A 14,629-nucleotide genomic window follows, 5' to 3' on the forward strand; every position below is an offset into this window, starting at 1 on the left:
ACGGAGATGATTCTTTTTGTTTTTGTTCGTTTTTAGGCAGAGTCAGGTCAAAGTGGCAGGGATGGGGGATGGGGGATGGGGGGGGGGGGGGGTGTCGAGGAGGTGTCATAAGGCCACGACGGTGCACGGGTGTCTCAGTTTGCAAGGCAGCACTCCTCTGTTGAGCTGGTAGAACTCCACCAGCTGAATCAGGTCGGTGAATTTGGTGGAGCCGTCGTCGAGGCTGAAGAAGATCTGCCCGTCCTCTTCGCACTGCGGAGGGGGGGGGGGGGGGGGGGGGGGGGCAGCGGGGACACGCCCACATGGAGAGAGAGAGAGAGAGAGAGAGGGAGAGGGAGAGGGAGAGGGAGAGGGAGAGGGAGAGGGAGAGGGGACAGGGCAGGGTGAGAATGAGGAACATCGGACTCAAGGGACTTAAAGTCCCTGGAAACCAAAATCCACAAAAACCTTCTAACTATTAAATTTAGGGTCTTATGTGAGTAATTGTGTGCCTCAGAAAGTAAGTTGACATTACTTTCAACCCAAACCCCAAAAATCGACACTTTTCTACAAGGTCTGGATTTCCACTTCCTCATTGAAGAGAGCCGCTGTGCGGTGCTAACATGCATGATCTTATCACGTCATAAGATTTAATCGAATCACACACACACATGCACGCACGCACGCACACACACACTGACACACACACAGTAGCGCAGCGGCAGAGATCTCTTCCTCTCTGTAAACCCTCTCTGTCTGTGCTATGTGCCGAGCAACGCGCGGGCGCGGACACACACACACACACACACACACACACACACACTCCATCTCTCTTTCCTTCTCTCTCTCTTTCCTTCTCTATCTCTCTCCTCTCTCTCTCCGTTAACGGAGAGAGAGGTCTCCTCCGAGCAGGTCTCCTCCGAGAGAGAGAGAGAGAGAGAGGAGACCTGCTGCAGACGGGACACGCCCACACAGTCCGCAGGAGAAAATACACTCTAAAATCTAATTGATTCTCATGACTTTTCCCATGACTGTCAAACCTAAATTTATATACTTTGCGACGTTCATCATCGTTCAAATTTGGCTGGTGGCTTATTAACATAGGCTCCTGTGATGTGATTAACTCAAAATGCTAAATAATAAAAATTGTTGTTATTTTTTGTTTTTGCTCCTACTGAAATGTTCTATGGTCACTCATGATTCAGTAGGTCACGGGTTAGCTTGGTTCCAGCCACAAAACTGGTTGTTTCTAAATGTCTATGGAGAAAATGAATGGGGAACTCTCTTCCGGGGCAAGAGATATCATGTGACTGTTCAGCTCTATACAGATAGACCCATTTCACGGGAGGGTTTCCAAATTCCAATCATGGAAGTTGGAAACCCTCGCGAGTGTTTTGCTTGCACCTGTGTTTACCCTGCCTTTTTGACACAAAATGGCCCCCGTGAGAAGGGTCTATTGTGTGGGACAAACAGATTTACATTTTTCATTACAAGACAATGTGATATTCTACCCACAGGGACTACTCGTGTAGCATGAAATGTGATCAAATCACGATACATCAAAAAATCGCCTTTCCCTGTGCAAGTAAATAAAGAAATAAATAAATATACATAAATAAACATGTAACAAAAAGAAGTGAGAAATGCCTACCGGTAGTATCTGGAAATGTTTGATCTTCTGGTGGTGGCACAGTGTGAGCACAAACGCCTTGGGGTTACTCTGACTGACTCTCAGCAGAAACAACCTGCGGGGGGAGGAGAGAGAGGAGGAAGAGCCAACTAAACATTGCATTTGCAGTCAATAAAGTCACCCTATCTAACCCTACCTGTGAACATGGTATAAGCATGGGATTTGGCCTCTCAGTGATCCAGATTAATCAATACATAACAAGGCCCGGAAACCCCTTTCCGCCAAGGACCTCACCAACAACCCCCCCCCCCCCCTCCACTCACAAATGCACTACCTCCTCCTGAACTTAGCTGAACTCCCCCCCCCATAAAACTGGAACTCATATCTAATTGAATGCCTATTTAACTTAGCCTGTAAATTTCATGTACATTCAACTCTTATTTAACTCCGACTGTAAATTCATGTAAATCCACTGCCTATTTAACGTCTATTTAACTCAGTCTGTAAATCTCATGTAAATTCAACGTAAATTCATATTTATCATCCACAGAACACTTCACCACTCATGTACATATTGTATATATTTACTCGATTTGATTGCACTTGCAACTTTGTGATTGTCTTTAGTTATCTTCCTACTTCTTATCTCTGTATATTGATGTGACCGCTACGCTGCATACAGACACTAAGACAAATTCCTCGTATGTAACTTGCATACTGTGGCAATAAAAGTGATTCTGATTCTGAAGAAGCTCCATAACTTCATGGATATGTGCATCTATCGCCGCTTTTCCACCACATGGTACTGCTCGGTTCAACTCGACTCGCCTTTTTTGGTCTTCCGTCGGGTGATACTTTTTTAGTATCACAAAAAGTAGACTTTTTTAGTGTCACACGAAAGGTGATGTAAAAACACTGCAGACTACTGATTGGTCAGAGAGAATCGCCATCATTATGCTAACAGAGAGGCAAAGTGACCGCCTACTTCCTGCTTCAGCACTGTACCAGAGATTTTCAACCGCCATTTATTTTCCCATAGACATTTCGTAAAATGTTATATATAGACCAAATCAGCGGGGATGTTTACATTTACTTCCGGTTACCCCTGGGGTCCACACATCATAATGGCGGTGGACGGCACAAACTGACGTGTTGAAGACAAAAACAGACAAAGAAGACAAAAATGGTTCGTTCGTGTTGTGTTGTTGTTTAATATCATTCATAACAACACTTTCACTAACGTTAGTGGAGACCAGACTAGCTAATTTACCTGTTGGACCAGACCAGACCAGAGTAGACTTCAAGCTAAATTAAATTAACGTGGCGTCAGTAGCTCTGTCGTTAACGAGTCTGCAAAAAAACAGCGAGTTTGACAGTTGTAAACAAACGTTATTAAGCTAGCTAACACTACATAAAACAAACACAGAAGAAAGGCTAGATACGTCGGACAAGCATGTTTACCAACCGTTTAACCATTTAAATTGAAAGTAGTCGGCCGAAAACAACGAGAGGGTTTGACAGCATTTATTTGACAACACGCACATTTAAACCTGCCGCCTTCCCAAAGTGGTACCCGGAAGTAATGTTATTTACATGGTGACGTCACGGTGATTTGGTCTATATAGATTATATATTTAGAATTGGGTGAGACCATAGAGCATTTCACTCAGACCAAAACTTAAAAAAACTACATTGAACAAATATTTTCTTTGAATACGCAATTTTTGATCCGAGTGAAATTGTACTTGTCTTGCTGCCTTCAGCCTCTTCTGAAATAAAATGTGTGTCTCTGCTTAGCCTCAACAGACAGCCATTTTCCGTTGTTTTTGAAAGAGATGAAAGGCTGGGGCAATCATATCATAACATGGCAGGTGTCAATCAATCTTCATTTCAATTTTCTCCTCCAAATGAAGGAGAAAATGGCGCCTAGTGTCTGTAACCTGGCAGAATTTATAGCCCATAAACTGACTAATAAGTCGGTCGGAGACTCCAGGTGGGCAGGCAGCGCTCATGCATCGGATTGTCCACTCCGCTCCACACGGAAGTAGCTGGCTGCCAGCTAGAGCCACAACACGCTGAATCCCACTCGATTTGGGCGCAGAACACCCCAGGATTGGCGAAAGTCAAATCACGTTCCCCAGGGTTGTCAAATCAAATCACCGACACGCTATTATGGCCCCGCCTCTCAACCCTGTCATCTCAGACAAGATTTGTTTTCAGACTATGAAACGTCTCCGAGCCAAACGCCACTTCGGTCCCCGTTGGGTTCAGTTCGTCTTTAAGGGAAGTAACTGTATAAGTTGAATTGTTACATGTATGGACGAGTAGGATCTCCTTGCTGTGACTATTTATCAGTGTTGGGAAAGTTACTGAAAATTGGTAATTAGTTACAGTTACTAGTTACTTCTCTCAAAAGGTAATTTAATTACTTTAAAGTTACCAGTTACTTCAAAGTAATTAGTTACTAGGGAAAGTAACTTTTGCGTTACTTTTAAAAGTCCGCTTCGATTGTTATTAATGCACACATTATGTTAGTGTTGCTGTGCCACAGTGTGGCATTGAACCTTCGCTTATTGGGGAGGCGTATAGCCTATCAAGGTCATTAGCCTCTGGGGCTCTGGCTGCAGCTCTCTCCCCGGACTAGGTCTGAGGATCAGAAACTGGGTAATCCTCTGAAGTTGTCCGTTATTTTCATGTCCTAAAGTAACTAGTAACTAGCCCAGTTACTATTTTAGTAACTGTAACTGAGTTACTGAATTTGAAAAAGTAATTAGTTAGATTACTAGTTACTCCCAACACTGCTATTTATACCGTTTCACGGCACGGCAGCTTCATGTGGGCGTCACCGTGACGACCAGTGGTGGGCGTGATTGAGGACGTCTTATTTATTCTTATTTATGGACGACCAAAAGCGAGTCAAGGCGAGATGAGATGAGCTCTGCGGTACTCTGCGGTGGAAAAGCACCATTTATACTGACTCCAGATCAGTCTTACCCGTCCACTTGTCCCTGCTGGTGGATGATGCGATGAGATTCTTCTCTGGTTATCCTGCCGTGGAACCACAGCTGGGCTACATGGATGACTGCGCACAAAATAGAGAGAGAGAGAGAAAAAAAGTCGGTGTCTGACAATTTCCTATTCAGATTGTGACTTTAAAGTTGAGCTGAACCCAAAAATGACTTTTCTTTTCTTTTAGTTCAAATACCTGGGTATGCAGTGCACCTATTTAATAATGTATGCAAACAAAATCACAACAATCTAATTTCTTTCGTTTTTCACACTTTTTCACATCAACAGTTCATTTTTCAAGATTTCATTGATAACAGTAATTTACAGTTTGCTGACGTCACCCTGTACTATCAAATTTCTACCCCATTTCAACCAATCATATCACGACATGCAGCTGTCAATCAAATCTTAATTTCAGGATAATTTTCTCTTCCAAAATGAAGTAGAAAATGGCGCCTAGTGCCTGTCATCTGGCAGAATTCCTATCCCATAAACTAACTACTAACTTGGCCAATTGTTAGAAACATGAACAAAAAACAAAAACTATAATCTCTAAGAATGCAAAGAAATGTAACTGGCTCGTTAAAACGCGCATTCCAGGGATATCGTATTTACAGCAGCGATAATGGCGCGCGCATCCGAGAGCTTGGTTGTCAGGGGTCGCACCTCGGAGATTCCAGGCCGACGTGCTGCACTCTCCGCTCGGCAACACGAAGGCAGCTGGCTGCCTGCGGCTCGCTGAGCTCCACTCCTCCCGTCGAAAGGCTCTTCCCGAGGGGAGCGCCACAACACACTGAATCCCACTCGATTTGGAGGCGGAACACGCCAGGATTGGCCAAAGCCCAATCCTGTCCCCAGAATTGTCAAATAAAATCATCGACATGATACTATGACCCGCCTCTCAACCCGTCATCTTAGACAAACTATGTTTTCAGTCTGAAACGGACTCATATGCACGTGACGAACGGGTTCAGTTCGACTTTAATTAAACTGCAGTCATTTGTGGCTTCAGCGTGAAACCGAGGACGTTCCTGATCGGGTTCCCCCAGAGAAAAGGGTCAAGCGCGTCTCGTAGTGTGAGCGCTTACCTGAGCTTAGCGAGGAGTGGTGCAGTGGACTGTGGCAGCCCAACATGTTCATTCGTTGAGTCCTCTTCTGAGGGAGACGCCACAGACACACAACACAAACCGGTGATCAGTTCACATTGACTTAACACTGGAGAAACATCTCACGTGTACATGGTATGCTACAAATGTACTAGGCACAACTCTATAGTATGTGTGATATTATTATGGATATGTGAGTATGTACACATCTCGTATATATTAATACAGTAGTATAACATGTTATTACAGTACAATACTGTCATAAAAAGCCTATAGCTATAAAACAGGAGGTAGGACTTGATAAGTATTAACTTCTTCCTACTCCTTTTCGGGCATGATAAACAAATGTAAATTGATTGTGAATTTGCTGTCTATTGGATGCTGTGAATTCCAATTGACTATCATTGTTTGCCACTTCTTGCCTATATTTCTTTTATTTTTTATCTTTGTTTTGTTTTTGTTTTCACCATGTTCGAAATAAATCTAATCTAATCTATCTCAGTTGAGTTTAGGTGATGAACCCAACATTGGTCCTCAGATAGTAGAATAAACTGTGTCATGAGTATTCTAGTCATGTCAGGTGAGTAGCACTGACCCAACCATATTATTATTATTTATTTATTATTATTTATTTTTTTACACTTTTTATAGGGGCAAAACTGAGCGTCACATCCTCTACAGTTGGTACGCAGGATTTTCTTAAATTGTTATTCTAATAGTAGAGTGTGAAAATCATCATTATGCCAGCATTTACACAAGACCACAGCCCGCTAGAGTTAACGAGGCCCTTTACACCTGGCGTTAACATGTGTTTTCTGTGATCAGATTGCAATCAGATTGTGTTATCACTTGAAAGTACAGGTGTAAACACCCCCAAAACGCATTGAAGAAGGATTGCAATCTGATCGGCCAAACCACCTCCGGAGGTGGTCAGGGATGCATTGTGTACACATTGAACACAAGTGTAAATGCAATGTGCCCTCTCAATCTGGATACAGCAACTTTATGCGGATTGAGAGGACACCCATTTCTGCAATCAGATTGCAATCAGATTGCAGAAAATGCATGTTAACGCCAGGTGTAAATGGAATCAGGCTGAAGTGATAAAATACAATCTGATTGCAATCTGATCACAGAAAACGCATGTTAATGCCAGGTGTAAATGGCCTCTTAGTGTCACTTGTGATGGTCCTTCACCCATGGGTGATGGTGATGCAGTGTCTCACCCTCCAGGCGTGTCCCTCCTCCAGGGCGGCGCTCTGAGCCTCCACAGGGTTGTCGATCACCCTGCCTATCCTCCCTGAGAAGTCCATGGCCACCAGGGAGTTCTCCGACACACTCCGCTAGGGGGCGACAGAGATACATGACAGTCACACAGTGGACTACAGAGGCGGCACGGACAGAAGTGACAGCAGCATGCAGACAGAGACAGCACATGACATTAGTGGGGTAAGAATGTAGCAGAGGTAAGTGTTTGCTTCATGTATGTCATCAAACTGCTTATGTTAAGTTATGTTAAGTTGCTTATGTTATGCAGTGTTGGGCAAGTTACTTTCAAAATGTAATATACTACATATTACTAGTTACTTCCATTTGAAAGTAATAAGTTACTTTACAATATTACTGTCTGTGTAGAGTAACTCGTTACTTGTTACACTACTTTTGCATTACTTTCACCAAAACAACAGCAGCAGCAGAATGACATCGCCGCCCCGGAACCATCCCGAAAAATAAGTTCAACCGCCTTCAAGTCAGTGTAAACAATCCAAAATTCTGAATGTTATTCTTTTCCTTTGTTATTGTCATCTGTAGTGGTTATTTCCACAAAAACACACAGTTTGATTAGGAAATTATTGTATCTTTTTTGAAATATGTGCTTTGATTTAAAAAAATGTAACTCAATTTGTAACTTGAGTTACTTGACAAAGTAACTGGTATAATATTACTGAAATCCTATAAGTAATAAGTTATATTACTGAATTACTGCTAAAAGTAATATATTACATGTAATATGTTACTTTTGTAATGAGTTACCCCCAACACTGGTTATATTGAAATAGAAAATGCAGTGATGTGTGTTTCAAAGTGATTTGAGTCAAAACGGAGACTTACCACTGGTGCTGAGAAGTGTGAGAGTAAAGTTTTCCTTTGCTGAGGAATCTTATAGTTCTGGTACAATACAATCCCATACTGTGAAGAGAAGGGGACACCATTGGTCAAACAAAACCGTCAAATCCTTGATTATTAATCCAACACACCCTTGAATAAATGGCATTGAATTCACAATGGCATAGTGATATAACAGCAAAACGTGGAGCAATATTCAATAAAGATTCTGCAAAGTGGTGTAAGCTAGTGTCCTCTAGAGAGAGAGTGGCGTCAGCGGAGGACCAAAATGCGAGACTCATTAGCCAATGAACAGCCAGGAATGGGTCTCGCGCTACTTTTGCATGCTAAAATAAAGCTGATAATGTACAATTTGATTCAAGGGATGAAAAACCCTTTCAAAGTACAACACAAACTGTCTATTTTGCTGCAACTCGACAGTGCTGCTTTTTTTTTACTCAAGAGTTCCAGGACCTTACTTCCTGGAAAAAAACTGGTCCATTGGAGTGAATGGAGATGTCGGGACTCTTCTATCTACATGGCTCTGGTGTAAGCTACAACAGGTGAGCCAGTAGTCTGGTCCACTGGGGTGTTAAACCTGTTTTTAGCCTGGCTGACACCCAGCTTGAGTCAAGCGAGTCTCGCCTTTAAGACCCAGACTCATTAAAACCCGCTAGTACTCTTCTTAAGGGCACCGAGCAGAACTGGGTCACTGACCTCATTACAGGTCCAAACCCAGTTTGAAGAAACGCTGTTCTAGTCTTTTCTGAACAAAGTTTGGTAACTATGGGCTCACAAAGCACAACATAACTATCCTGCAGAGTATCTCTCTTACCTCTTACCTCTTAATCCTATTTTTAATGTTGTATTCTTTTACTCTTTTACTCTTTTATCTAATCCGCTGCCGATTTTTATGATTTTATTGCTGATTTTATTCTTCCCTTACTAAGGGATTGGATGATTTAAACATACTGTGCAATAGGGCTGTGCAATCTTGTGCCTTAGCTGGCACTCTTCCTGTGTTTTAGTGCAATGCTGTGACTGTGACCGTGTCTGTCCTGTGTTACTGTGTCTGTTACACACGTATGTTGGTACAAAAGCACTTTTGCCCGAGACAAATGTCTCTCCTGGGACAATAAAGTTTATCTCCATCTCATCTCTCATCTGCGTGGGTGTGATCACAACAACAAAAAGAAAAGACAAAAAAGCAGGATAGTCAGACAAGAAATTGGCCTATAAATAGATGCGGCCTATAAATAGACGAGGCCTATAAATAGATGAGGCCTATAAATAGATGAGGCCTATAAATAGATGAGGCCTATAAATAGATGCGGCCTATAAATAGATGAGGCCTATAAATAGATGAGGCCTATAAATAGATGCGGGTGCTATGAAATATAGTGGAAAAAGTCAGATGAGTAGTATTTCCTCGTGGTGGTGGCACCTTAAAGAGTCGGAAGGCGGTCATCCAGCAGGTTCTGCTCTGCTCGTCCTCGGCACACATCATCCTCAGCTCCTTCAACTCAGCACGGCCTTTACTGGGCTGTCAATCAAACACATTTCAGCCAATCAGAAATAGAGGGAATAAACTGTTGCCTAAATAGCATCCTATTGTGGGCTGTATTGACTCAGGTGACAGGGGACAATGACGATATACATTTGTCTTTTATCTGTTGACTCATCAGCAGTAGAACACATCAAAAATAGGGATATATGATTGGGTGACATTAAAGTAGCGCCCCGTCTCCCTCTGTCTGACACTGACCTTGATGCAGAAGACGTGCTCTGTGGGCGCGCTGTAGTGCTTCTTGCCTGTGACGACAGTGAAGATGTTACTGTCCTCTAGGTCTGCTAGTAACTGTAGATGTCTGGGCTCCTGGAGACACAACCGATACGTCAGAACATCAGATATAGTGAGAGACAGAGACATCATGCAGACAGACAAAGACCACCATCAATAAACAAAAAGAAGATGATTCCTTCAAGGTAGAAATGACTGTACCACTGATTATGTTAGGAAGTTTGTGTGAAGTTTGCTGGATCTTAGGTAAGAGCTCGTGAATGGTGATCGATTAGAACCACAGAGATGTCTTTCAGGCAGTTTATTTGAGATATCAGGCAGAAGCAATACAGAGTAGCTAGCAGATAGATAGCTTACGGATTGCAGGGAAAGGGGAACCTCGTGTATGAGGTGCAGAAAGGGAACCAGCATAACAGAACATCACTTTTATACCTCCCAAATTCGAGGTATGACATCATTGGTGATGTCACAACGTCCCGGGAGGTATGACAGCATCGATGACCTCACAGGTGAACTCTGACATCATCACCGATGATGACACGGCGGTGACATCACCATTGCGTCGTGGGCTCCTCCGGTTCGTGAGCGTCAATTGCCCCAAGAACAGGCCTGATGGTGGGCCATGACGGAGCCTTTTCTACAGATTAATTATGAACATTTGGGCCCGATCCCAATAGACCCTTTGCTTCCCCACCACATAGCCCAAAAAGTAATCCAGATAGATCAAACCACTACCCCCTTGTAACTCTGTTCCGAGTGCCAAAGTCGAAAAGTGAGGGGGGGGACTCGAAAACTAGGGGTAGGGGTAAAAAATAAGAAATGGGATTGGGCCTTACTTTCGGATGACTTAAAATCCTAATATGACATAACTATCCCAGTGTTTCTCAAAGTGTGAGGCGGGCCCCCCCTGTGGGGCGCAGGGGGAAATGCAGAGCGGAACCAATGTTTTGACGTCTGACTTCTTTCCCGGTGAGCAATAAATGAACCCCGCTTCTGTAGTGACTTCGCATTCATTCCATGGATGCTTCATTCATATTGTCAAATATTTGAACTTGTTTTGTTTTGTTTTGCACAGGTTGCACTTAGGGATGTCAATTTTCGGTTAATTTCACTTTCGATTAACCGACGCTAATAATCGATTAACCTATCGGTTAATTCATAATTTTTTAATATTAATTAATTTTTTTTTTTTTTGTCTATTTACTCAATGAGCTCATGCCCAAACAAGGCGTGTCTATTTAGATGCTGAAATGTTAATGCTTTTTGTGTTAGGGCTGTCTGTCAGTGTCTGTGCCGGCGCGCGTGTGTGTGCGCGCCCCGGATACGCTGCATGTTTGGGGAGAAATGCGTTTAATTAGAAGTAGGCTATAACATGCTGAGTGATATAGAGTGGACCTGCTTTTCCCCCCGCTGTTGCCTGTCGGATACACGAGAGGAGAGCGTGACAAATTCATCATTTTTTAATATATATATATATTTTTTAATATTAACTGATAGACCGACAGCAATAACCGAACAACGACGTTAGCGACGGTTAATCGATTAACGGTTAACCGTTGACATCCCTAGTTGCACTTTATTGTTATTATTTTGGAAAGATGTGCAGTGCAAAACGGGTTCATTGCAGCCACTAATACAGTGATAATAAGACTCAATGCACATTTTTCTTGCCAAATATTTGTTATTTTTTGCACAGATAGAACTTTATTGATATCGTTATAACAAAGTGATTAGTGTTTTATCTGATGGAGCAATCTGGTTCACTTTGTTTGTTCTAGCAACGTGATTGCAATTTCTGTTTGAAGTTGTTTTTTTATTTGGACAACATTACTGAAAGAAAATAGAAAGGAATGGTCATGATCTTGATGTTATTTCAATAAAAGTTAAACTTGGACCCTTTTGTTCGAATTTTGTTGGGGCGGTGGGGCGTGAACATTTTTCCTCCTTCAAAGTGGGGCATGACAGAAGAAGTTTGAGAACCACTGTACTATACTAATAATAATAATAACATAATATTACGTTCTTACCTTTGAGGTTCCCTTCGTAGAGCAGTAGAGTCCTGAGCGCCGCAGGAACAAATACAGCTTCTTCCAGGACTTCCTGGCCAGCTCTTTAACATACAGATGGCCCTGGATCTCTGGACAGCTGCTGGACGCCAGGAAGTTCTGAAAGAGGGAGCAAGAAAGCTGTGGGCTTCAAACACGGCTGTAAGGACGTTTGTGTGAAGTTTGCTGGATCTTAGGTAAGAGCTCACGGGCAGTGATCGGTTAGAACCACAGAGATGTCTTTCAGGCAATTTATTGGAGATATCAGGCGGAAATATCAGGCAGAAGCAACATACAGAGTAGCTAGCAGATAGATAGATAGCTTGCAGGGATAGAGAACCTTGTGTATCATGTGCAGAGAGAGAACAGGACCTAATTAAACATGATAGAACAACACTTTTATACCTCCCGCGTTCGAGGTATGACATCATCGGTGATGTCACAACGTCCCGGGAGGTATGACGTCATCGATGACCTCACAAAGTCACGTCTGACATCACACAGTCTGGAGACAGCCGAGACCGTCTGACATCGCCGATGACCTCACAGGGGAAACTCTGACATCACCGATGACCTCACAAGGTGAACTCTGACATCGTCACCATTGCGTCGTGGGCTCCTCCGGCCCCACGAACAGGCCATAGAGAGCTCCAGGGATGACGTATTTTTGTAGGCTGAATGCGGAAGTCCCGAACTTCCTGGTTCTTCACTGTTTCTGTCTATGGGATTTTTGAATGGGTTTTTGGCGCGATGCTTCAAATAATGTCTGTGGGCAACACAAGCTTAATCAAACGCGAGTTTTGAAGCGTAACTGCGAGCGCTAGAGGTAAAAAGCTTGTGCTAAGCTAATCCAGAACTACACACAGTGTCGCATAGGCGTCCACGCATTGATTGCGAGAGAAAGAATTTCCGCGTTCACTCGTGATGACGTATAATATCCGCGTCGACATTGTAGTCTCATTTAGCCGTTCGCTAGCTAGCCACCCTTTTAACGGCACATAAAAGCTTCAAAACTCATAAAAGTGGTCTTCATGTGTGAAGATGATGTTACTAAACACTGGTTCGCGTTTGATTAAGCCAGCGTTGTCCAGAGAGATTATTAGAAGCATCGCGCCAAAAACCCATTCAAAACTCCCATAGGCGAAAACTGTATTGAACCAGGGCTGTTAGCATCGATGATTTCCGGACTCGTTCCTGGAGCTCTCTATTACGGAGTCTTTTCTACAACGGCCCTCAGAACATTTTGCTGCAGCTGTGTGTGTCTTCTTGATGCCTCCACTGTCATCTAGTATGCACAATATGTTCCCACTGAGTTGGGCTGCAATGGGCTGGCAGGCTCTTGGCATCGCACAAAGTTTGCATACAGCATTGGTGTTTTGATTGTATCACCTTTGAATGGGTCGTCACCTGTAGGGATATCGCAATATATCGTCCCACGATATATCGCGATATCAAAACGTGACAATACGTATCGCTGAGATGAAATCTCATATCGTGAGAAAAAGAAGCTGAACATGGTGGCACTGATCTGCATCTGATTGCATGCTCGCTCTCCTTTTCATTGCTTTGTTTGAACAGACGAGGGACGTTACAGAAACACGGGAGGATGAAAATGGTGAAATGACTCAAATTAGCGTGGAGGACGCCCCCTCCACTTACATATCGATCGCAAAAAAGATATTGTTAAAATATCGTAACGTATCGTTATCGTCAACCCAATATCGTGTATCGTATCGTATCGTATCGTGAACTGAGTGTATCGTGACACCCCTAGTCACCTGGATCTATTAGTCCTGTCTATTATAATTAGGAAACATATTTCTTCCACTCAGCGATAGGGGTGTCACGATATTTCGTCGCACGATATATCGCGATATCAAAACGTCACGATATGTATCGTCAGAAAAAAAGTGACGATACAATTTTTTTTTTTTTTGCTCCTGAATAATAATAGAAATTTAGCAGAATCAACACGCATGAGTGAGGGGGTAGACTACTACTGGCATGGCAAAACAGCTCAAGGGGTACATAAGATTACATAAGTTTGGGGACCATTGAGCATGAGTTATTTAAGAAATAGATTGTATACTTTATTTTTCTTTCACCATGCAACAAACATTTAGTTTGTGACAGTGTGACACATTCTATTGCAAGAGAAGCATTATCTTCCATGTTGTTTTATAGTTATTATAATAAAAATTTCCAAAAACAGCATTTGTTTTGTATTTTGTGTATTTCAAATGAAAGACTATTTTTCCAGTATTTTCCCAGGGCTCCCTTGAAAAGAGGTTTCGATTTCAACGGGACTCACATGGTTAAATAAATGGTAAACAAATACATAAAAATTATTTACTTTTGTTAAAAAGAATATTGTTAAAATATCGTATCGTATCGTTATCGTGAACCCAATATCGTGTATCGTATCGTATCGTGAAATTAGTGTATCGTGACACCCCTACTCAGCGATGCTTACGACATTCAAGACACGCCTGGTTCATGACAGTCCCTGTCATCGCCATGGTATCAACTGTAAACAGTTAGTGAACACAGTTAGGGAGCTGATGGCAACATCTGGCAATATCACGTTATTAAAATGTTGTTTCAAATGATCGTCAAAGTTGTACGGGGCGCTGCTGTTAACCCCCACTTGCATCAGCTGTCGTCAGTTCTGTAACAGCTGTGCGACCCTGAACACATGATTGTAACAGTTCTGTAACAGCTGTGCGACCCTGAACACATGATTGGTTGGCTTTCTGTGATGACATAGATCGGGGCCAGTTCTGCAGATGATGGCGTATCTCATGTCGTCGGTGCTTCTTGACATCCTTCGCATTAGAGATTTCCATTTCAAAACATGCATAAGAGAAGACATAAAGGCAACGTCTCTTATGTAATGTGCCAAACCTGAATTCCCAAGACCTGAAAGACCTGAATGTCTTGTACCGTAAGCTAT

General features: G+C 42.7%; 2 protein-coding genes across 2 annotated transcripts in view; both read right to left on the bottom strand.

The window, feature by feature from the left end:
• LOC310800169 (dynein axonemal heavy chain 5-like) overlaps nt 1–14,629 on the bottom strand; it is a gene marked incomplete at both ends in the record, with an annotated part of 678,223 nt that overhangs the window by 373,478 nt on the left and 290,116 nt on the right. The window lies entirely within an intron of this gene.
• On the bottom strand, nt 106–12,318 carry LOC310800248 (growth factor receptor-bound protein 10-like; the record flags this gene model as incomplete). The annotated part of the gene is made up of 10 exons (XM_083662826.1): nt 106–252; nt 1,631–1,724; nt 4,604–4,691; nt 5,707–5,773; nt 6,951–7,067; nt 7,837–7,914; nt 9,275–9,373; nt 9,596–9,706; nt 11,659–11,796; nt 12,256–12,318. 10 exons carry the CDS (start codon nt 12,316–12,318, stop codon nt 106–108), a joined length of 1,002 nt encoding a protein of 333 aa, XP_083518952.1.

Source organism: Poromitra crassiceps, assembly GCF_964638095.1.
Source record: "Poromitra crassiceps genome assembly, chromosome: 29".
Taxonomy (NCBI): domain Eukaryota; kingdom Metazoa; phylum Chordata; class Actinopteri; order Beryciformes; family Melamphaidae; genus Poromitra; species Poromitra crassiceps.